This window comes from Neoarius graeffei, chromosome 13 (genome assembly GCF_027579695.1).
Source record: "Neoarius graeffei isolate fNeoGra1 chromosome 13, fNeoGra1.pri, whole genome shotgun sequence".
Classification (NCBI taxonomy): Eukaryota; Metazoa; Chordata; class Actinopteri; order Siluriformes; family Ariidae; genus Neoarius; species Neoarius graeffei.
Window position 1 is genome coordinate 38,924,636 of NC_083581.1, and position 22,012 is coordinate 38,946,647.

At 42.6% G+C, this 22,012-nt stretch overlaps 1 protein-coding gene across 10 annotated transcripts in view; it reads left to right on the forward strand.

Moving 5' to 3' along the window:
* The window catches only part of utrn (utrophin), a 451,611-nt gene that overhangs the window by 405,240 nt on the left and 24,359 nt on the right, over positions 1-22,012 (forward strand). For 9 of the 10 annotated variants that reach the window (XM_060937691.1, XM_060937690.1, XM_060937694.1 and 6 more), the window contains 3 exons: positions 17,473-17,511; positions 17,781-17,846; positions 19,290-19,355. In XM_060937691.1, the coding sequence (XP_060793674.1) occupies positions 17,473-17,511; positions 17,781-17,846; positions 19,290-19,355 (171 nt within the window). The remainder of the gene's footprint in view (positions 1-17,472; positions 17,512-17,780; positions 17,847-19,289; positions 19,356-22,012) is intronic. The other variant, XM_060937693.1, reaches the window with a different exon arrangement.

Here is a 22,012-nt window from a genome sequence, read left to right on the forward strand (position 1 = left end):
GAGATGGGTGTGTGTGTGTGTGTGTGTGTGTGTGTGTGTGTGTGAGAGAGAGAGAGCAATGGGGAGAGAGAGATGGAAATGGGAAAGTGTGTGTGTGTGAGAGATTGAGAGAGCACAATGGGGGAGAGAGAGATGGAAATGGGAAAGTGTGTGTTTGTGTGGGAGAGAGGGAGATGGGAAAGAGTGTGTGAGAGAGAGAGATTGAGAGAGCACAATGGGGAGAGAGAAAGATGGAGAAAGAGAGAGAGATGGAAATGGGAAAGTGTGTATGTGTGTGAGAGCGATGGGGAGGGAAAGAGAGCGCAAGAGTGTGTGTGATGCGAAAGAGAAAGGGAAAGATTGAGAGAGATGGAGATAAAGAGAGAGACAGATAGATAAACAAAGTATAATAGAATTATAGAATAATAATTTACAGAAACGTATGCATTTGTTGATCTATTTATCTTTTTATTTTATATTTATTTTATATTCATTACTTATGTATTATTAAGTATTTTAGTACTCATTGCTATTTGTATTGGGCGGCACGGTGGTGTAGTGGTTAGCGCTGTCGCCTCACAGCAAGAAGGTTCTGGGTTCGAGCCCCGTGGCCGGCGAGGGCCTTTCTGTGTGGAGTTTGCATGTTCTCCCCGTGTCCGCGTGGGTTTCCTCCGGGTGCTCCGGTTTCCCCCACAGTCCAAAGACATGCAGGTTAGGTTAACTGGTGACTCTAAATTGAGCGTAGGTGTGAATGTGAGTGTGAATGGTTGTCTGTGTCTATGTGTCAGCCCTGTGATGACCTGGCGACTTGTCCAGGGTGTACCCCGCCTTTCTCCCGTAGTCAGCTGGGATAGGCTCCGGCTTGCCTGCGACCCTGTAGAACAGGATAAGCGACTACAGATAATGGATGGATGTTATTTGTATTGTCTTGAGCACGGTGGCACAAAATATTTCCTTCTGAATCTGTAAAGTTTTGTCTTCTCTCTTATAAAACAATGTGCTGGTTTTGTTTTTCTTTTTAATTTCATTTTCTATAAATGTTCAATAAAAACCTCCTCACCATCTCAACTAATATACACGTTTTCATTAGGTCCCAGTGAGCCAAATCCTAGTGAATGAGCTTGTTAGTATAGAAACAATATGGAGTTAGTCTGCAGTACTCTGAGCTGCGGTTGTAGAAAATTAATCACCTTCTGAGGGATCACAATCAAGAGTTCAGCAACACTAGTGTACTGTAAACTACATCAGTTTGTATGTTTTGTTTGTTCTTTTTCTTTATTTATTGAAATTTTTTTTGAGAAGATGGAAAGTATATGGTGGTGTAACATGTTGTGTGAGGGTACATGTAGCCAATCAGAAACGAACAGTGCTCCTAGCCCCGCCCCCAAGTATCGTCAAGATCCTGCAGGTGAAATTGTTACGTCCTTTCTTTTGTGTTTGAAATGAAACCCAGAGTTTAAAATATGTACAGCGTCGTTCCTCCTGCCGAGAGAAATGTCAGCGTTGCTCAGATGCCCTGCTGCAAATACACCAGCACTGTGTGTTTTACAGTGACAAATAACGGACAGATGAGAGGATAAAGTGCCCTGAGAGAGAGAGAGAGAGAGAGAGAGAGAGAGATCCTGTTGTCTGTCAGACTTGCAGCAGGAAGTGACCTTGCTGATATGGATTAATGCAGATACAAACTCCAACATAGCGTATCGCAAATAACTATGCAACACAGCAAGTCATAGAAACCAGATTCCTCTTGCTCATTTTTATTCTCTTGCCATCCTCCACTTGTGCCTGCACACACACAGTATGGGGGCAAAAACATGTCCAACCCAATATAATGTGTTTCACATGACATTCCTGATTCTGATTGGTCTGATTTGGTGTTTTCTCAAAAAAAAAAAACCCACAATGTTAATATTAATGAGCTCGTTCTAATCTGTTATCGATCCTCCACAAATATATGGTTTGAAAATTGTGTACTCATTGCTGTAGTGAAGTTTTCTGTAAGTGGATGTTTACATCATGTTTATGGAAGGAGTCTCCAGGTTCAGAGCTTTCTAACAGCAACAAGTTTTCTTTTGTCTCATTAACTTCAAGAGAAAGAAAACCGAGACCGGTGAGGAAATGACTGTTTATAACACAAGTGAGAACAGGAACTTGTTCTGCAGACGTTCCACAAATATGTAATGATTAAATGTAAATACAAACGGATAAAAAAAATCATGTCATTGTGAATAATGAGAAAGATATAATCTTTGACAAATTGCTGTGGTATAAGAGGAATAAAACGCTTTGTGATGTTACTGGAAAATAATCAAATACTGGATGAGAAGAGTTATCACACCACCCTGTCTTTGACTATTTCCCTACACCATGTCGAAGTGGTTTATCCTTTATTTCAGGATCAGGACACTTCATCCAATAACCATTTCGTCCGAAGCCTTTTTCATCCGCACTATCAATTATTGTGTCCCACCTGCCAGTCCTTGCTGGAATTGCCCCGGCCAATCTCTGACGGGATGCAGCTACCCTCACCCTGGCAAGAAAAGCCCAGAAGTACGACTGGCACATCCTGCACAAAGCCACAATAACACCGGCTCCACCAGGCAGGCTCAAGTCTCGCCATTCCTACAACAAGGCAGCACAAGAGATGCTACAGTCTATCCCAGACGCCTGGCTGGCAGCATCCTGGAAACAGACGTGGGAGACGGCTGGGCCGTCCCGCATCCAACGATACATCAGGGACCCAGGAGGTGGTGTAAAAGGAGAAGACCTGCCACGCCACCTGTGGCCCTTGCTGAACCGTCTACGCACTGGGGTCTGCCGCTTCAAGTCATTTCTGAAGAAGTGGGGCCTATCGGACAGTGCGGCATGCGAGTGTGGCGAACCTGAACAGACTGCCAAGCACATAATCACCGGCTGCCCCCTATACAGCCCACCCTCAGAAGCTGGCCTCTTCGACTTAGGACCAGAGACGAGGGCGTGGGTGCACGACACTGAGTTGGCCATCTGATGATATACGAACGAAGGATAATTATTTTATATGTGGTGACAATATGTGTGACAAGATTGAGATATAAACAAACCATAATTCATTCAAGGCAGTGCATTAAGCAGGTTTATGGCTGCGTCTCCCCATAATAAATGGAAATAAACAAAACATAAAACTTTTAACAGCACATGTGCGAGCACAGGTGCGTGCACAGTCCGGAGCGTGCCCGAGAGTCCTTCAGGTGTGTGCACCAAAGCGCACAGGACTGACACCCACATAATAGTTGTGGCCCCAAAAAAGGATATCTGGCAAGTGCGAGTATAGATTTCCTATATAATCTGGTCTAATAAAAACGATCTCTCCCCACAAGCGGCCCCAGCCAAACGCGCCCGAAGTTGGCACGCTCTGATTCCCATCATTTCCGGTTTCATTTTCATTTTGCAGTGGCGGCCCCCAACATGTGCGAAGAAGGAGTTTTTGTCGAATGTTTCGTGGATTTTACATGAATACTAGGTAGGAACCCATCGTTTTGAACACACTCGCCGAGAAAAGCGAGGCTGGGGCGATCTTTACTTGCCATTAGATTTCACAACTCGTGTTTGGCGAGTGGCAGGTGGTTAAACTACGGTACATGCTGCAAAAATGTGTTTTGCTTCGGTCAAATTCTGTTGAGAATTCCTCCTTTTTTCGAACAAACAAATGCCCGAAATATAAAATAATTGATAGTGCATATGAAAAAGGCTTTGGACCAAATGTCTTAACTATTGGACGAAGTGTCCTATATCCCTTACGTCTCAAGCAAATAAATGTAAAACTGTTTGGGGAAGGGAAAAAAAGCCTAGTTTCCAAAATGTCCAATTAGACAACTTTTTTTTTTTTAAATTGTTCAATGTTTGCTTCCTTTTTCTCATTTGTCATTCATGAATGAAAATATTTTGATTTTCTGTCAGCTGGGACATTTTGGCTATTATTTCATATAGGATGACACAAAAAACAGAGCTTAGTAAAAGGCCACAGCTAAGAAGCCAAGCAAATTTATCAGACTTTTTGTACTTAGAATAGAATAGAATGCCTTTATTGTCACTATACACATGTACAATGAGATTAAAGCATCTCCAATAACAGTGCAAAACAGCGTGTAGTGTGAGAGGGAGAGAGAGAGTGAGGAAGGGGGGGAGACAAAAAAAGGGGGGGGGGGGAGTGTGTCAGGGGGGTAAGGTGTGCAGTCCTGAGGTGTACACTACCATTCAAAAGTTTGGGGTCACTTTGAAATGTCCTTATTTTTGAAAGAAAAGCCCTGTTCTTTTCAATGAAGATCACTTTAAACTAATCAGAAATCCACTCTATACATTGCTAATGTGGTAAATGACTATTCTAGCTGCAAATGTCTGGTTTTTGGTGCAATATCTCCATAGGTGTATAGAGGCCCATTTCCAGCAACCATCACTCCAGTGTTCTAATGGTACAATGTGTTTGCTCATTGCCTCAGAAGGCTAATGGATGATTAGAAAACCCTTGTACAATCATGTTAGCACAGCTGAAAACAGTTGAGCTCTTTAGAGAAGCTATAAAACTGACCTTCCTTTGAGCAGATTGAGGTTCTGGAGCATCACATTTGTGGGGTCGATTAAATGCTCAAAATGGCCAGAAAAAGGTCTTGACTATATTTTCTATTCATTTTACAACTTATGATGGTAAATAAAAGTGTGACTTTTCATGGAAAACACAAAATTGTCTGGGTGACCCCAAACTTTTGAACGGTAGTGTATGTGTTGTGTTACACATTATGGAGTGAGGTGTTGCTCATTGCACATATAATTATTGCACAGAGAGAGTCACATTATAAATTATTGCACGAGAGATTCACATTATAAAATAAAATATTACACATTTATGAAGTATTGCAAGGTAAGGCAGGTGCACAGACTTGAAGTGTGTGTAAGGTGCACACTCCTGAGGTGTATGTGTCGTGTGTAAGGTGCACAATCCTGAGGTGCATGTGCTGTATGTAAGGTGCACAGTCCTGAGGTGAGGTGAATGTGTTGTGCTTCACAATATGGAGTGAGGTATTGCACATTATAAAAGTATTGCACATAGAGAGTCCCTTATAAAGTACTGCACATTATAAATTATTGCACGAGGAGAGTCACATAGTAAAATAAATAGACTATAAAGTCAGAGCATATCCCAGTTCAGGGTGGTTATGGCTTTTGGAAAGAAGCTGTTTTTGAATCGGTTTGTCTTTGTCCTGATGCACCTATAGCGCCTCCCTGAGGGCAACAGGTCGAACAGATCAAAGCCAGGGTGGGAGCTGTCCTTGATAATGTTTTTAGATCTGCTAAGGCAGCGGGAGGTGTAAATGTCCATCAGGGAAGGGAGAGGGCAGCCAATGATCTTCTGTGCTGCCTTAACTACCCTCTGGAGCCTCTCCCTGTCTACAGCAGTGCAGCTGCCGTACCATACTGTAATACAGTATGTCAGCAGGCTCTCGATGGATGAACGGTAGAAGGTCAGCAGCAGGTTGGAGTTTAGGTTGTACTTCCTGAGGACTCTCAGGAAGTGTAGCCGCTGCTGAGCCTTCTTAATAACTGCTGTGATGTTTACTGACCAGGAAATGTCAGCGGAGATGAGGATGCCGAGAAACCGGAAGGTGTGGACCCTCTCCACATACACGTTGTTGATGTAGAGGGGGGCTAGGTCGGTGCTGTGCTTCCTGAAGTCAACAATGAGCTCTTTAGTTTTCTTGGTGTTCAGAGCGAGGTTATTTTCTGAACACCAGGCTGCCAACTTCAGGACCTCCTCTCTGTAGGCTGCCTCATCTCCCTTTGAGATGAGTCCAACCACTGTGGTGTCATCAGCAAACTTGACGATGAGGTTGTTGTTGTGGGTCGAACTACAGTCGTGGGTGTAGAGGCAGTACAGGAGGGGGCTCAGCACACAGCCCTGTGGAGAGCCGGTGCTCAACGTGCGGGTGGAGGAGAAGTGGGGGCCAAGTCTCACAGTCTGGGGCCGGTTAGTAAGAAAGTCCTTTAACCAGGCACATGTGAGAGGGGGGAGGCCGAGAGTGTCCAGTTTTCTAATAAGGATGTCTGGGATAATTGTATTAAAAGCTGAACTGTAATCCACAAAGAGTATGCGGACGTAGCTCTGCTGCTGCTCCAGGTGATTTAGCGCAGAGTGGAGAGCTACGGCGATGGCATCCTCTGTGGATCTGTTTGTGCGATATGCGAACTGGTAGGGGTCAAAGTCTGGGGGGAGGTGGTCCTTGATGTGCTGAAGAACTAGTCTCTCAAAGCACTTCATGATTACCGGGGTGAGGGCCACAGGACGGTAATCATTCAGGCTGGTGACGGGAGACTTCTTCGGTACTGGGATTATTGTTGCAGATTTTAGGCAGGGTGGGATGACTGCCTGAGTCAGGGAGAGGTTAAAGATCCTGGTGAAGGTAGGGGCAAGCTGGTGGGCGCACGCTCTGAGCACCTTACCAGGTACACCATCTGGGCCGGCAGCTTTCTTGGGGTTCACTGCCAGGAGCACCCGTCTGACATTGTGCTCCTGTACAGTGAAAGGAGTGGTGTGGGAACTGTATGGTGGTGGGGGCAGGGCAGGAGCAGATGAGTGCTGCTGAGATGTTTCAAAGCGAGCAAAGAAGCGATTTAGCTCCTCTGCTAGCGGCTCACTCCAGTCTCCTGTTGGCGCATCACAGTCTCTGAAGTTTGTGATGTCCTGAATGCCCTGCCACACCTCCCATGTGTTGTTGCTGGACAGGTGGGATTCTATGCGCAGCCTGTGGTCCGCCTTGGCTTTAATTATTCCTCTTTTCAGATCGGCTCGAGCAGCTCTGTACAGAGCTCTATCACCTGACCTGAAGGCAGCATTGCGAGCCCTGAGGAGTGAGCGGACCTGGCTGGTCATCCAGGGTTTCTGGTTTGGGAAGACCTGGATGTTTTTATCCACCGTCACATTCCCGATGCAGAACTTAATATAGTCCAGCACCGTTCCTGTGAATGTCTCCAGCTCTTGAACTTACTAAAGTTTATGGAATTGTAGCAGAAAGTTGGACATTATTTGGCATAGTGCCAGTCAACTTGGATGTGGAAGTATGAAGATCAGCCTTAACAAGCAAGAAGAAATGTTTATGTAAAAGATTTGCGCTGCAAAAAACTTTTATGATTTAGCTCCATTAGCCACATCGGTCCAGTACCAAGCTTTGTAAAAAAAAAAATACTTTTGAACGCTAAATCTGTCTTCACTTGACTCCATTTTGGGTAAATTTGAGTTTCTCCTGAAACAGTCAGGCATCATTAGTACACATGGGGAAAGAGTGTGACTGAGCTTCAGGGTGTACAGAACCAATCAAAGGTTTGTACACCCCTGCTCATTCATAGGCTTTTCTCTATTGTGACTATTTTCTACATTGTAGAGCAACACAGAAGACATCAAAACTATGAAATAACATCTGGAACATAGATCGGGTTATATAGTAAACAAAATATGTTTCATATTTTAGATTCTTCAAAGTAGCCAGCATTTACCTTGATGACGCTTTGCACAATATTGTTTATTGTGATCTTAACCAGCTTCATGAGGTCGTCACCTGGAATGCTTTTCAATTAACAGGTGCCTCGTCAAAAGTTAATTTGTGGACGAGTTTGTTACTTTCTTAATGCTTTCGAGATCAAACAGTAAATAATATAAATACAGTAAATAGCCCTATTCTACAACTGTAGTAATCCATATTATGTCAAGAACCACTCAACTAAGTAAAGAGAAACGACATCCATCATTACCTTAAGACATGACGTGACTTTTAATTAATAAAAATAAAGAAAAAAAATCATTGAATTAGAAGGTGTGTCCAAACTTTTGACTGGTCCTGCCTGTGTGTGAGAGAGAAATACAAGGAAGCTATGAAAGCAGATCAGTCCGGTGTGTCTGCTTGTCCTCTCTGTGTAGATGTACAGGGAGATTTAATGAGGTGTGCTGGAAGAAGTCCTGATGGCAACAACAAACCTGAGCTGGCCAATAAAATCTGTCTGTTTCCTTCAGTGCTTCAGCCATCTATGCAATGCAAACACAGTGCTGTTTCACTTTTTATTTCAGCCTTGCTGCATCACAGAGCCTGCCTTCCGACACAAGCGGCTCTGCACTGTATTATGTTCCTAAAGGAATAAAGTAATGCAGTGGAACATCTCATCTCATCTCTAGCCGCTTTATCCTGTTCTACAGGGTCGCAGGCAAGCTGGAGCCTATCCCAGCTGACTACGGGCGAAAGGCGAGGTACACCCTGGACAAGTCGCCAGGTCATCACAGGGCTGACACGTAGACACAGACAACCATTCACACTCACATTCACACCTACGCTCAATTTAGGTGGGGTTTACATTAGACCGTATCAGCGGATCATCAGATTAACGTTTTTAAAACGATTAGCGTGCACACAGCAACGCCAATACACGATTCGCGTGCACACAGCAACGCCAATACACGGATACACTCGGCTCCGCAGGCATCCTGCGCTCCAAATCACTCCGCCCTGAACAGCGAGTGCCCTCTGGAGGGTGCGCACTCCGGCCCTGCGCAGCTCACAGAGCGCTCGAGTGAAGTGCACGAGCAGTGATTCGGGACTGAGCCGCTGTGTGTGTGATCCTAGTGCATATCGGGCATGCGCGTCACTTACCACTTGCAAGTGGAAGGATGGCAAGCCTAAAGACAATCATAACTACACAATGGGCAGTATTTGCATCAGTATTTGCAGTATTTTCATACTTTTATACTCTTTAATGAAAGGTGATACAAAGCAGAAGTCCGCGCCGTTTTTCAGCAGTCGCGTCACATGACCAACGCCAGCGAATCAGGAAGGTGGATGTCACAGTGACGTTGTCCAATGACGACGCCAGCTAGAGCTCAGCACAGCGTATCCGCGTATTCTCAATGTTTACACAGCACCGGACCAGACACGATCTGGATTGAATACGTGGACCCTGGCGGATTCCCGTTTCCAGGCGTTTTAATATAAATGGACCGTGCATCCGCGAAGAAAACGAGACCGATACGGTCTAATGTAAACTTGGCCTTAGAGTCACCAGTTAACCTAACCTGCATGTCTTTGGACTGTGGGGGAAACCGGAGCACCCGGAGGAAACCCACGCGGACACGGGGAGAACATGCAAACTCCACACAGAAAGGCCCTCGCCGGCCACGGGGCTCGAACCTGGACCTTCTTGCTGTGAGGCGACAGTGCTAACCACTACACCACCGTGCCGCCCATGCAGTGGAACATGTCTAATTTAACTGAAAAAAGCATATCAGGTGATATATACATTGATGGCATTTGGTAGATGCGCTTATCCAGAGTGACTTACAGAAGAGAAAGGGTATTACATTTATACAACTGCACAGTTGAGGGCTAAAGGGCCTTGCCTGGGATTTGAACTCATGTCCTTCTGATCACTTAACTATTGAGCTACCCCTGTATTTTATTTAGCTTGTAAGGGAAATGAGGTATAGCTTGGAATCCGTTTGGCAAACTGGATGTATTGATGTATTTCTGGGGTTCTGTAACTTTTTATTTGAGGAACTAAGAGGTTCAGGGATGCATGTGATCTGCACAGTACCATGGATGTTATTTACATGAATGCATGACAGATTTAAATGTAAATAGTACAGTAATATTTAAATAATATTGGCTGACGTTGAGTGGTCTATCAGATATATTCCTTTCAGCTAGCATGATATATAACGAGTTGAAAATGAGTTCAATATCATGCTAGCTGAATGGAATATATCTGATATCTCATCTCACTGGCTAAGCTCAAGTGTAGTATATCTGATATACCATGAAAAAAGCCATTATTATTATTGTTATTATTATTATTATTATTATTATTATTATTATACATTCCTTTTGGGTGTTCCACTCGTCTTTCTCTTTCAAAATTCTCTCAAAATCTTCCGTATTTAATAAAGCAAACCCGGCAGCCATGTTTGTTTACAAATTGTCACAGTCGCTTGCTTTTATGGCTCTGCCGTCATGCTGTCTTGACAACCGTGCAATATCATAAACCATATTCAATGCTCATTCTCCATTGGGTAGAGTGACGTAATACACGTAGGATAAGCGATATGCTAACAATATTGTATGCTATCAAACCAAATGAATAAAACCCACTAGAAGGGAATAGAACACATGTTTTTATTCCATCGAAAAAGTGTCCCGTATGTATAATAATTTATAATATTGATCTCAAGATAAGGTGAGAAGTCATTAAAATTAGTAAGTTTAAGCCTTTTGTAAGTTTACGCCTTGGTTGCTATTTAGAGATGAATACATTTGTGTCTAAGAAGCTCTATGAAACAAACAGAGGGACAGGTTCGTATTTTGTTCAGTTTGTCAGATCAGGCTTGAGGTCTTTTTTTTTTCTTTCTAAATTTGAATTAGCTAGTTCAGTTCTCTGTGGTGCACTCTAAAAATATTTCTAGCACCATCACTGAACATCTAAACAGGCCAGAGATACAGGTCTATACAGTAAAAAGCCAGGAGTGTATCATATGAGATGACCCTGACCTTCTGTAATAGGTCTAAGTAGTCTGGAGTGCGGAGGACGCTGCAGCCGGGTGCCACTTCCTCTCAGACATGGATGACAGGCGCTGAGCTGGGAGGAAGGACGGATAAATGTAGGCAGATCACACCACGGCGTGCCAGCACCGCATCAAACTGTGTTATAAAGCCTTTTTCAAAGACAGGGCAGCCTCAAACGGAGAAGTCAATGCCTATTTGGTTGTTTGTTCTGGATTTAAAAACACACTCACGAAGGCTCAGCACGTCTCCCAGAGTCTCAGGGTCTTCAGGGATATTCCGGCTCCGGAAGATGAAAAACACATTCACCTGCTAGCGTTAGATGGGCGATGGTTAATCCGACCATATGTTCATCAGGACCTCATTAACCTAGCAGCAGTGAAACGGCACTTAGGGTTCTACATCGTTTAGTTCTGGAAGAAGAAAAGCTTTGTCTGCTTAATGTGGTGGAGTATTAAAAAGTTCTCATCATAAAAAAAAAACCCTGAAAGAATTAAGTGGGACTTGGTGTGATATCTTTACTTGATGAGAACTGAAATATCCTTGACTATTTATTTTTGTTTAAACATACCACAAAATGAGAGATTTGTATTATTACTACTTCCTGCGTATTATTACGACTTCCTGTGTATTATTCATCCAGTAGACGGCCTGCAAATAGCTATGAAACTCTTCCTGTTCTGAGGAACATGCTGGAATTTCTGGAGGTCATTTCCAGCCCAGTTGCACTTTCAACACTGTATTAGTTAGGTGTATGAAAATTAGAAATAAATAATTTCTAATTATTAAAAAAGCTAACATGTACCCTTTTTTTCATTTATAGGTCCATTATGTTTAGTCATTAGTTATACAAATAACCATGGAAGCTCTGTAGAACACTGGGAGGGGAAAAACAAAAAACTAATGCATTAAACCATGGCTTTAGCTAAAGTATATTAAGTCACTGGGAAAACCCATTTGGAAAACTGATTCCAATCCAGAAACACTTGTGTGTGTTTGGATACGAATCCTGTCAGTCATTTTATTGAACATTTTGCGAAACAGGCCACCATAGATCCAGGAGGCAGAGATCTGTGAATATAGGGATCTGTGAATATCAAAACCACCTAACTATTAGAGACTTAATTGTAAGGAAGAAAAATAATAATTGTACCTAGAGCACTTTAATGGTTACTTTTAATGTCATGGATCATCCATGAAACAAGTTAGTTCCTGTTATTGCTTATAAACAGTCATTCCATAATGTCAGAAAACTTAAAGTTGCAGCTTTACCTCTGACTTTTATAAAACACTGATGTTGGAAACTCCTTCTTGCAAAACAAACAGCTCCAATAAACAAATCAAAATCAAATCACACGCACGCACGCACGCACGCGCACACACACACACACACACACACACACACACACACAAAACCCTCTGTTAAACAGATTTAAAGTGTAACTTCACCCCCAGCCCTGAGCCGAACTCCACCCACTACATAATTTTGAAAAATGATAAAGTGGGCAAGTGGCTGAGAGAGAGGGGGTGGGGAGGGTTGGGGGGGTCAACTCCTGTGAATGATGAGTCTTGATAAACATGTATTTGCAAATGAGCACGGTTTCACAGACTCCCATTCAAGAGCAGTGTTAACATTTTGTTTGTTTATTTATTAAGATTTCACGATGTAGACCAGGGGTCTTCAATCCTATCCGCAAAGGGCCGGTGTAGCTGCAGGCTTTCATTACAGCCAAATTGGAGGCTCACTTGATTGTTGATTGGAGACGAGGATGAAATGATTAAACAAGCGAAATCAGGTGTAGCTCCTGCTTGGTTGGAATGAAAGCCTGCAGCCACACTGGCCCTTTGTGGATAGGATTGAAGACCCCTGATGTAGACAGTCGACTCTACATCGGCATCGGCCTTGCAAGATTTAGGATTATTTTAACCAGTAGAGGGAGTTTTGAGTCATTTTCAACCCATCAAATGCAGATCCCCCCCCCCCCCCCCCCCCCATTGGTCATTTTGTTTTGTCAGAGTTTCATCACTGTACAGCCCTATCATTCAAAAAACACATTTGAATTTTGTGAAATACCTCTTTAATCTTTCTCTCCAAATGAAAGCCATCAGCCGCTTTGAAAGAAGAAACACAAAATGAACACAGAGATGCGTTCACCTTGCCGATGACATGTTTATCTATTCCCGCATCTATGTTTTGTTTTGTTTAAATGAAAAACCTCAAAAATAGAGGAAGGGATGCACCCTGTGTTAAGCTCAGAGGCTTTATCCACCAATTAAACTTTGTATCTCAGATATAAAACTTGTCCAAAATAATTCAATAAGACAGCTCTATTTACCGGCTCTGTTCAATTAAACCCCAGCTCTTTTCACACCATATGAGGTTTGATATTTCGTGTGTTAGAGAGCACGTGTTTCTGAGCACACATGGGTGCTGCGGTGCTTTAATCACTCAGGTGTAAAGCAGCTTCATTTCTGCTCTGAGCTGATTATAGATAATTACAATAACATTGCCTGGAGAATGAGTGGGGTGTGAAGAGGGGCGGTGATTCATAGATGGGTTTGTGTGACCGTGATTGGTCTGATGAGTCAGTAGACCTAGGAATTGAAACTAATTTATTATCAAAGCTTATGATTTTGATAAGTAACGCATATATTCATTCTAACACAGAGGCAGTCATTTGTACAGTGGTGCTTGAAAGTTTGTGAACCCTTTAGAATTGTCTATATTTCTGCATAAATATGACCTAAAACATAATCAGATTTTCACACAAGTCCTAAAAGTAGTTAAAGAGAACCCAGTTAAACAAATGAGACAAAAATATTAGACTTGGTCATTTATTTATTGAGGAAAATTATCCAATTTTACATATCTGTGAGTGGCAAAAGTATGTGAACCTTTGCTTTCAGTATCTGGTGTGACCCCCTTGTGCAGCAATAACTGCAACTAAACGTTTCCAGTAACTGTTGATCAGTCCTGCACACCGGCTTGGAGGAATTTTAGCCCATTCCTCCGTACAGAACAGCTTCAACTCTGGGATGTTGGTGGGTTTCCTCACATGAACTGCTCGCTTCAGGTCCTTCCACAACATTTTGATTGGATTAAGGTCAGGACTTTGACTTGGCCATTCCAAAACATTAACTTTATTCTTCTTTAACCATTCTTTGGTAGAACGACTTGTGTGCTTAGGGTCGTTGTCTTGCTGCATGACCCACCTTCTCTTGAGATTCAGTTCATGGACAGATGTCCTGACATTTTCCTTTAGAATTCACTGGTATAATTCAGAATTCATTGTTCCATTAATGATGGCAAGCCATCCTGGCCCAGATGCAGCAAAACAGGCCCAAACCATGATACTACCACCACCATGTTTCACAGATGGGATAAGGTTCTTATGCTGGAATGCAGTGTTTTCCTTTCTCCAAACATAACGCTTCTCATTTCAACCAAAAAGTTCTATTTTGGTCTCATCTGTCCACAGAACATTTTTCCAGTAGCCTTCTGGCTTCTCCACGTGATCTTTAGCAAACTGTAGACGAGCAGCAATGTTCTTTTTGGAGAGCAGTGGCTTTCTCCTTGCAACTCTGCCATGCACACCTTTGTTGTTCAGTGCTCTCCTGATGGTGGACTCATGAACATTAACATTAGCCAATGTGAGAGAGGCCTTCAGTTGCTTAGAAGTTACCCTGGGGTCCTTTGTGACATCACCGACTATTACACGCCTTGCTCTTGGAGTGATCTTTGTTGGTCGACCACTCCTGGGGAGGGTAACAATGGTCTTGAATTTCCTCCATTTGTACACAATCTGTCTGACTGTGGATTGGTGGAGTCCAAACTCTTTAGAGATGGTTTTGTAACCTTTTCCAGCCTGATGAACATCAACAACGCTTTTTCTGAGGTCCTCAGAAATCTCCTTTGTTTGTGCTATGATACACTTCCACAAACGTGTAGTGAAGATCAGACTTTGATAGATCCCTGTTCTTTAAATAAAACAGTGTGCCCACTCACACCTGATTGTCATCCCATTGATTGAAAACACCTGACTCTAATTTCACCTTCAAATTAACTGCTTATCCTAGAGGTTCACATACATTTGCCACTCACAGATATGTAATATTGGATCATTTTCCTCAATAAATAAATGACAAAGTTCATGTGAGGAAACCCACCAACATCCCAGAGTTGAAGCTGTTCTGTACGGAGGAATGGGCTAAAATTCCTCCAAGCTGGTGTGCAGGACTAATCAAAAGTTACAGGAAATGTTTACTTGCAGTTATTGCTGCACAAGGGGGTCACACCAGATACTGAAAGCAAAGGTTCACATACTTTTGCCGCTCACAGATATGTATTATTGGATCATTTTCCTTTATAAATAAATGACCAAGTATAATATTTTTGTCTCATTTGTTTAACTGGGTTCTCTTTATCTACTTTTAGGACTTGTGTGAAAATCTGATGATGTTTTAGGTCATATTTATGCAGAAATATAGAAAATTCTAAAGGGTCCACAAACTTTCAAGCACCACTGTATATACAACATAAAGCCACAGTCACCATGGAAACAGGACAAAGTAACAGGGAACGTCAACATTTTTCTCAGATACGTTGGTAAATTGCTAAGAAAAGACTCCGTATGACTGAAATGACACTTTAATTACATTTAGTGTTAAGTGCTACGCAAACCTCCTTAGAGAAACATCAACATTGTGTCACAACTGAGGAACTCTAAGCTTACCAAATAATGAATACTGTGAAAGTTATTTCTTCATATATCATTTATTAGATCATTTCAAGATTAAAAAAGGGAACAGCTGCAGCGGAAAGTGATTTAATTATTTTAAATAGTGCAACCTTTTATTTTGTTCTATTTTTAAGGATGATAGATAACAATTTGAGAAAACAAAGTTCTTTTTGGGGTGGCACGGTGGTGTAGTGGTTAGCGCTGTCGCCTCACAGCAAGAAGGTTCTGGGTTCGAGCCCCGGGGCCGGCGAGGGCCTTTCTGTGTGGAGTTTGCATGTTCTCCCCGTGTCCGCGTGGGTTTCCTCCGGGTGCTCCAGTTTCCCCCACAGTCCAAAGACATGCAGGTTAGGTTAACTGGTGACTCTAAATTGACCGTAGGTGTGAATGTGAGTGTGAATGGTTGTCTTTGTCTGTGTGTCAGCCCTGTGATGACCTGGCGACTTGTCCAGGGTGTACCCCGCCTTTCACCCGTAGCCAGCTGGGATAGGCTCCAGCTTGCCTGCGACCCTGTAGAAGGATAAAGCGGCTAGAGATAATGAGATGAGATGAGAAGTTCTTTTTGAGATACTGAACAACTCGAGTTGATGAATATGTGATAAGAGCTAAAGAGCTAGCTTACCTGCTAGCTACATTAGCCTGGTGGCTTTACATTTGGGTCAAGAGAAAAGCAATGTATTTAACCAAATTATTGTTTTTTTTTTTTATTATTACTATTTTTCAAAGTTGTGTTATAATTATGCTATTACCCATCATCACCAATCATGTTATTACCAGCAGCAGAGCACTTCATGCAGAGGTGATGTCTGCATCTGCAAGGTTTACACAAAGATCAAGCACTACGGATTCTAATTGGTTCGTCACCCCCGAGTGCTCCAGTCCTGCAGATGGCACTGTTAATATTTTTTCAACAGTTTCTGCGACTCTACGGAAAAGATTGTCACTTCTTAAATTCAATCATTTTGGAATGAATCCTCTCATTTGCAACGACCAGTACAGGCTTGGGCACGTAGCGCATTTGTCCACTAATCCTACATGCTTACGTTCGTTTTACGTCATAATTGTTTGTCTCTGCAGGAAGTATCACGTTATGATGAAGCGGAACATGTTACAATATGATCACCGCAGCGTTGTTGTTTGAATCCGATTGCACTGATTAATTTTCTATAATAGCAGCGTTTAACAGTAGTTCATAGGTTTATATTAATGTACTCATTCTAATCCGTTATCGTTTCCATAGTAACAGCTATTTTGCATGGCCACAGGGATTTATGCTTTGTGGCTGCTTGGTAATGAAAAAAAGCTGTTTTTCATTTCAGAAGAAAAAAAAAGAGACCGCTTATAGCTGCTATAACATAAATGATGGTGCAGCATGTTGGTGTAGTGGTTAGCACTGTCGCATCACAGCAAGAAGGTTCTGGGTTCGAGCTCAGTGGCCAGTGGGGGCCTTTCTGAATGGAGTTTTTATGTTCTCCTCGTGTAATCCTTTCCTCCAGGTGCTCCGGTTTCCCCCACAGTCCAAAGACATGCAGTTAAGTTAACTGGCTAGTATAAATTGCCCCTACAGGTAGGTGTGAATGTGTGAGTGTTCAGAAAGGTATCGGCCACCCTACTGCTGCCATTCTGGCCAAGCCAACCAAACATGGTTCGCCTCAAGCCCGGATCGGGTTCGGCAGCAACGACGATGAACGTAAATGATAACATGAGCCAACTTGGTTCACGGAAGTTCTGCAGCATTAAATTTAATAGTAAACGGTTAAAAGTGTGGCTCGCCATTTATAAGTAAATGAAAAATTGCTGACAAGTGGCTGTGGTATAAAACATTTCAGGTGTTGATTATTTTCCCATAAAAGCACAGCCTGAAGGGTTTTTATTCTATTTTTATATAAAGTTCACAATACTTTATCCAGTATATGTGAAGATTATAAAAATGCTTTGAAATATAATGTGTATATATATATGATCAGTTATAAAGCTTTATGATTGTGGGATTCATGTCGTTTCTTTTCCACTGATGGTCGGTTGTAGTGACTTTTGATCCCAGGATGCGTGTATTCTGGAGTTTACTCTCTCTACTGTTCCTTGTGTGTGGGTCTGATCTCACCTTGTGTGACCTTTGACCCTAAAGTTTCTATCCTCTTGTCCTCTCTTCCTCTCATCCTCCCCCCACGTCCTGTGTGTTTCTCTTGCAGCCCGGTCACTCTGATCAGCATGTGTCCTGAGCAGTATGAGTGAGTATATACACACCACAACCTTCATCCTACTCCTCACCGACAGAGCATGCTGCCTGCACGACGCATGAGTTCACCGAACCACCTGCACCCCCCCGTCCCATCTTTCCTTCTCTTTCTGTCTTTCTCTCTTTGTCTTAACCATCTGTATTCTGTCCATCCTCCACATTAACAGTCCTGTCCAGTAGCTCGGCAGTTTTATTAGCTGAGATTCTACTAGCTGTTGGCTAGTTTATGTGTTTTACCGTATTTTCTTTTGTTTGTTATAGGCTGGCTCAGTCGCCTCAGCTTCCCCATGATGACACGCACTCGAGGATAGAGCAGTACGCCAGCAGGTAACCATCTTACACACACGCGCACATCAGTGTACACTCACTCAAGGCAATATGGTAATGTGCAACCTATTACATGTTGCTGTTTGCATAATGAATTGCCGAGTGGAGGATGATTTGTGGAGCCATTTACTTTTGCAACACACACAAAGCTCTAGCATCAGTAAAACCCTGCTTTGGCCTCAGCGCATAAACAGACTTAACGAAAATTCATTCTTTTGTCCGTGAGCACTATCACCATATTTTCTCACACACGCACACACACACGCACAAGCCAACACACATACACACTCCAAGTTATTATAGGACTGTAAATGTTTGCCGCTCCTCACGCTCCAATCCCATTATGCGCTCTTTGGCTGGATGAGACATTAATCCAGCTGCCAGGCCTGAAAAATATTCAGTGTGTGTGTGTGTGTTTTCGTGTTTGTTTGTTTTTCCCCCCTTGATAGATTATTTCCGCTCTCAATATTAAAATATGGAAAGGAACAGCTGTGATATGAAAGTGTGTTTAACAGGTTGTGTGTGCTTTTGCATTAGATTCGTTCTGTTTTTTCTTGTTGGAGTTTTGATTTTTACTCCATCGGTCCTTGCATTCAACATGATGCACACTGCAGCTCATTTATCCTTATCTGTTAATAAAAGCATGGATTATGTTCAGTAGCTGCTCTCTCACAGTTGTTATATCTTCATTATGTATTCTTTCCCCAAGTGGGCCCTTACGTGCGCACCTGTCTGATTACAGAGGATTTGTGGTTAGAAATCTGATCTGATTTTCAGTATCTTTTCTTCAGAATGTGTGAAAATTAAGATATGGCTTTGTGTGTGCACAATTATATGCAATGGAAAAGTACAATACAAAGTGTGTGTGTCTCTCTCTCTCTCTCTCTCTCTCTCTCTCTCTCTCTGGTTCACTCTCAAAATGATCTCATGTCTTTTTCTTTCATTCTCTCTCTTACATTATCTATTTGTTTCTCTTTCTGTTGTCTGTCTCACACTCAAAAAATCTCACACTATCTTTTTCTTTCTCTTTTTTCTTTCTCTCTCTGTCAAATATCTATCTTTACTACTTTCTTTCTCCTTACCTCTTTCTGTCTGCCTGTGTCTCTTTCTCTGTCTCTCTCCCCCTGGCTGTATCTCTCCATCTCTATCATATTTCTCTGTCTATCTGTTTCTTTCTCTATTTCTGTCTTTCAAAAAATCTCTGTCACTCGCCCTGTGTCTCTCTGTCTCTTTCTCCATCACTCGCCCTGTGTCTCCATCACTCTGTCTCTTTCTCCATCACTTGCCTGTGTCTCCATCGCTCTCTTTCTCTCTCTCCATCACTCGCCCTGTCTCCATCACTCGCCCTGTGTCTCTGTCCATCACTCGCCCTGTGTCTGTCTCTGTCTCTCTCTCCATCACTCGCCCCCTCTCTCTCTCTCTCTCTCCCTCCCTGTCTCTCAGGCTGGCTCAGATGGAGCGCTCTAATGGTTCTTTGCCTACAGACAGCAGCTCAGCCACCGGAAGCATGTAAGTACCAAAACTCCATTACCCATAATGCATCAGTACATCAGTGCCTCTTTCTCTAAAACATCCAGAACAGTTTATATTTTGTGAAACAATTTCTTATCTCCTGAAGAATTTATCAGGCAGGCTCTGTTCTAACAAGGAGGACAGCAAGAGATACAGGATTTTATTCAACTCGTGTCAGAGAGTATCAACAAACATGCGCACATGCGCGCGCACACTCTCTAATCCTTTCAATCTTTACACAGATGTGTCAATTCAATAAAGATTTTACTGAAAGACTTCAGTAAAGACTTAATGATGGTCGTGCTCGGAAAGAAGAATGAGCTCATTAAACATAATAAACGTCTCTGTGTTTCTGAATCATAAATTACTTCAGAGCTGAGAGGAGACACCTCAAGATGAAGTTAGTGTGTGTGGGAGAGAGTTAGAGACTTGTAGTCACTCTGAGTAGCTCTCCTGAGCAGAGCCAGAGGACCTCGCGCTCATATTCGGGTAGTCCTATAAATTTCACCTCAGCCGAGCTTAGGGACAAGTTAGCCAAGCGTTATAGACTTAATAGCTCAACCATAAGGCAGCCGAGATCTCCATCTGTGTGTGTGTATGTGCCATTTAAGTGGATGTGTTAAACCTTTCCTCTGATCTTATTTTTTAAACCGTGTGTCAGGCCAGAAACATCAGGAAGTAAAGCTGGCTTATGATTGATGCTCCTGGTTTAAGTTGGAAATACAACACGCCTTTGATGTAAAGCCACAGTGGCTGTGAAAATGAGACAAAATAACTGGGAATGTTGACATTTCTCTCAGATGTGTTGGTTAATTACAAAAAAGCAAAAAAAGCCTCTGAGTAATGGCAATGCTGGTACATTTAGCATCAACCGCTAACACCTTCGCCATATTGAGAAACACCATGTGACCGCATGAGAAGATTTCAAAGTAAACCATGCAGTTTTTCAGATAAACACTACTAACATGCTTCCATTTCGATATAAGGTACAATAAAAAAATTTAAAAAATCATGACTACTCATAACAGTATGGGCGGCACGGTGGTGTAGTGGTTAGCGCTGTCGCCTCACAGCAAGAAGGTCCTGGGTTCGAGCCCCGGGGCCGGCGAGGGCCTTTCTGTGTGGAGTTTGCATGTTCTCCCCGTGTCCGCGTGGGTTTCCTCCGGGTGCTCCGGTTTCCCCCACAGTCCAAAGACATGCAGGTTAGGTTAACTGGTGACTCTAAATTGACCGTAGGTGTGAATGTGAGTGTGAATGGTTGTCTGTGTCTATGTGTCAGCCCTGTGATGACCTGGCGACTTGTCCAGGGTGTACCCCGCCTTTCGCCCGTAGTCAGCTGGGATAGGCTCCAGCTTGCCTGCGACCCTGTAGAAGGATAAAGCGGCTAGAGATAATGAGATGAGAATGAGATGAGACTCATAACAGTATATTGCAGCGATAGTGACATTTAAATTGGATATTTAAAAAAAAAACCTCATTGGTTTATGTTTGGTCGATCCTGATCAATACTGATGTGGCCCCTGAATCTACCCTCCTTTATTTATTTATTTGTTTGTTTGTAATATTTGACAAATTTTAAAACTGTTACCTGTATGAAAAGGATCCTTAAGGATCCAGAGATCCAAATATCTGCGTCTCATATATTATATGATGAACATTGTCTTGTATGGAAGTAAGTGATACTGACTGTTTCCTGGCTTTCTTTTCTCTAAATATTTGCTGATAGGAACAAAATATTGGTGAGATTATGAGATTAATATACACTATAGATATGCCATCCTAGCAGCAGATCATTAAACAGTTGCTCATCTCTGTCACAACACCTGAGCTGAGAGACGGTGATGATAACGACGATGAGGGTGAAGATGTGGAATGAGTAAATCGCAAACCAATGCGATGATTAGAATAAAAATGAGGGAAACTAGAGGTATAAAGGAGGTGAGGATAAAGAGCAGAAACTACAGGTCAGCTCATTAGCTAAAGATCAAATGGTGTATTGCTTCATGTTTCAGTCCTCAGCGTTATGCCAACTGACTGAACCTGGTGGTGTGTTAGCGTTTAGCATGACTGATTTTAAATGAGCAGGGTCAGAGGTCAGAGAACATTCACTACAGTGTTATGTAGCCTTCAAATATGAGATGGCCAATTAAGCATGGTAAGAAGCATTTTCTTTTTCAGACTGCTGCACTGTCTGTACGGTTGATCCTTTCAAGGCCAGGCAACACTTTCAAACAGTTACACTTGTCTGAGCAAGAAGTATATCTGTTATGCTTTTCTTCTAGTGTTAAAAACCAGATCCTACACAGAGCCGATTTAATGAAATAAAAGAAACGTTTTCCATTTACTACATGTCCTTGCTACTTTCCAGATCCTAAAAGCTGCCCTGTTGTAAAAGGAGATAAAATAATGAGTGAGACAAAGGAGGATGAGAGAAGCAGACAGGCAGTGTTGAGGGAGCTGAGCCGGCAATGGCTTTTTTAGATTGAACCTGATTGAGGCCAAGTGTTCCTCCTCTGAGACGTACACTACATCTGAACTCCTTTCTCATGCTTGTTGTCCCCTTAGGTATTCTCTCTTATCTTCCTCTTGTGTATAGTATCTTTCACACCTCTTCTTTTCACTTGCATCTCTCATTCCTGTCTCTTTAATGTCTC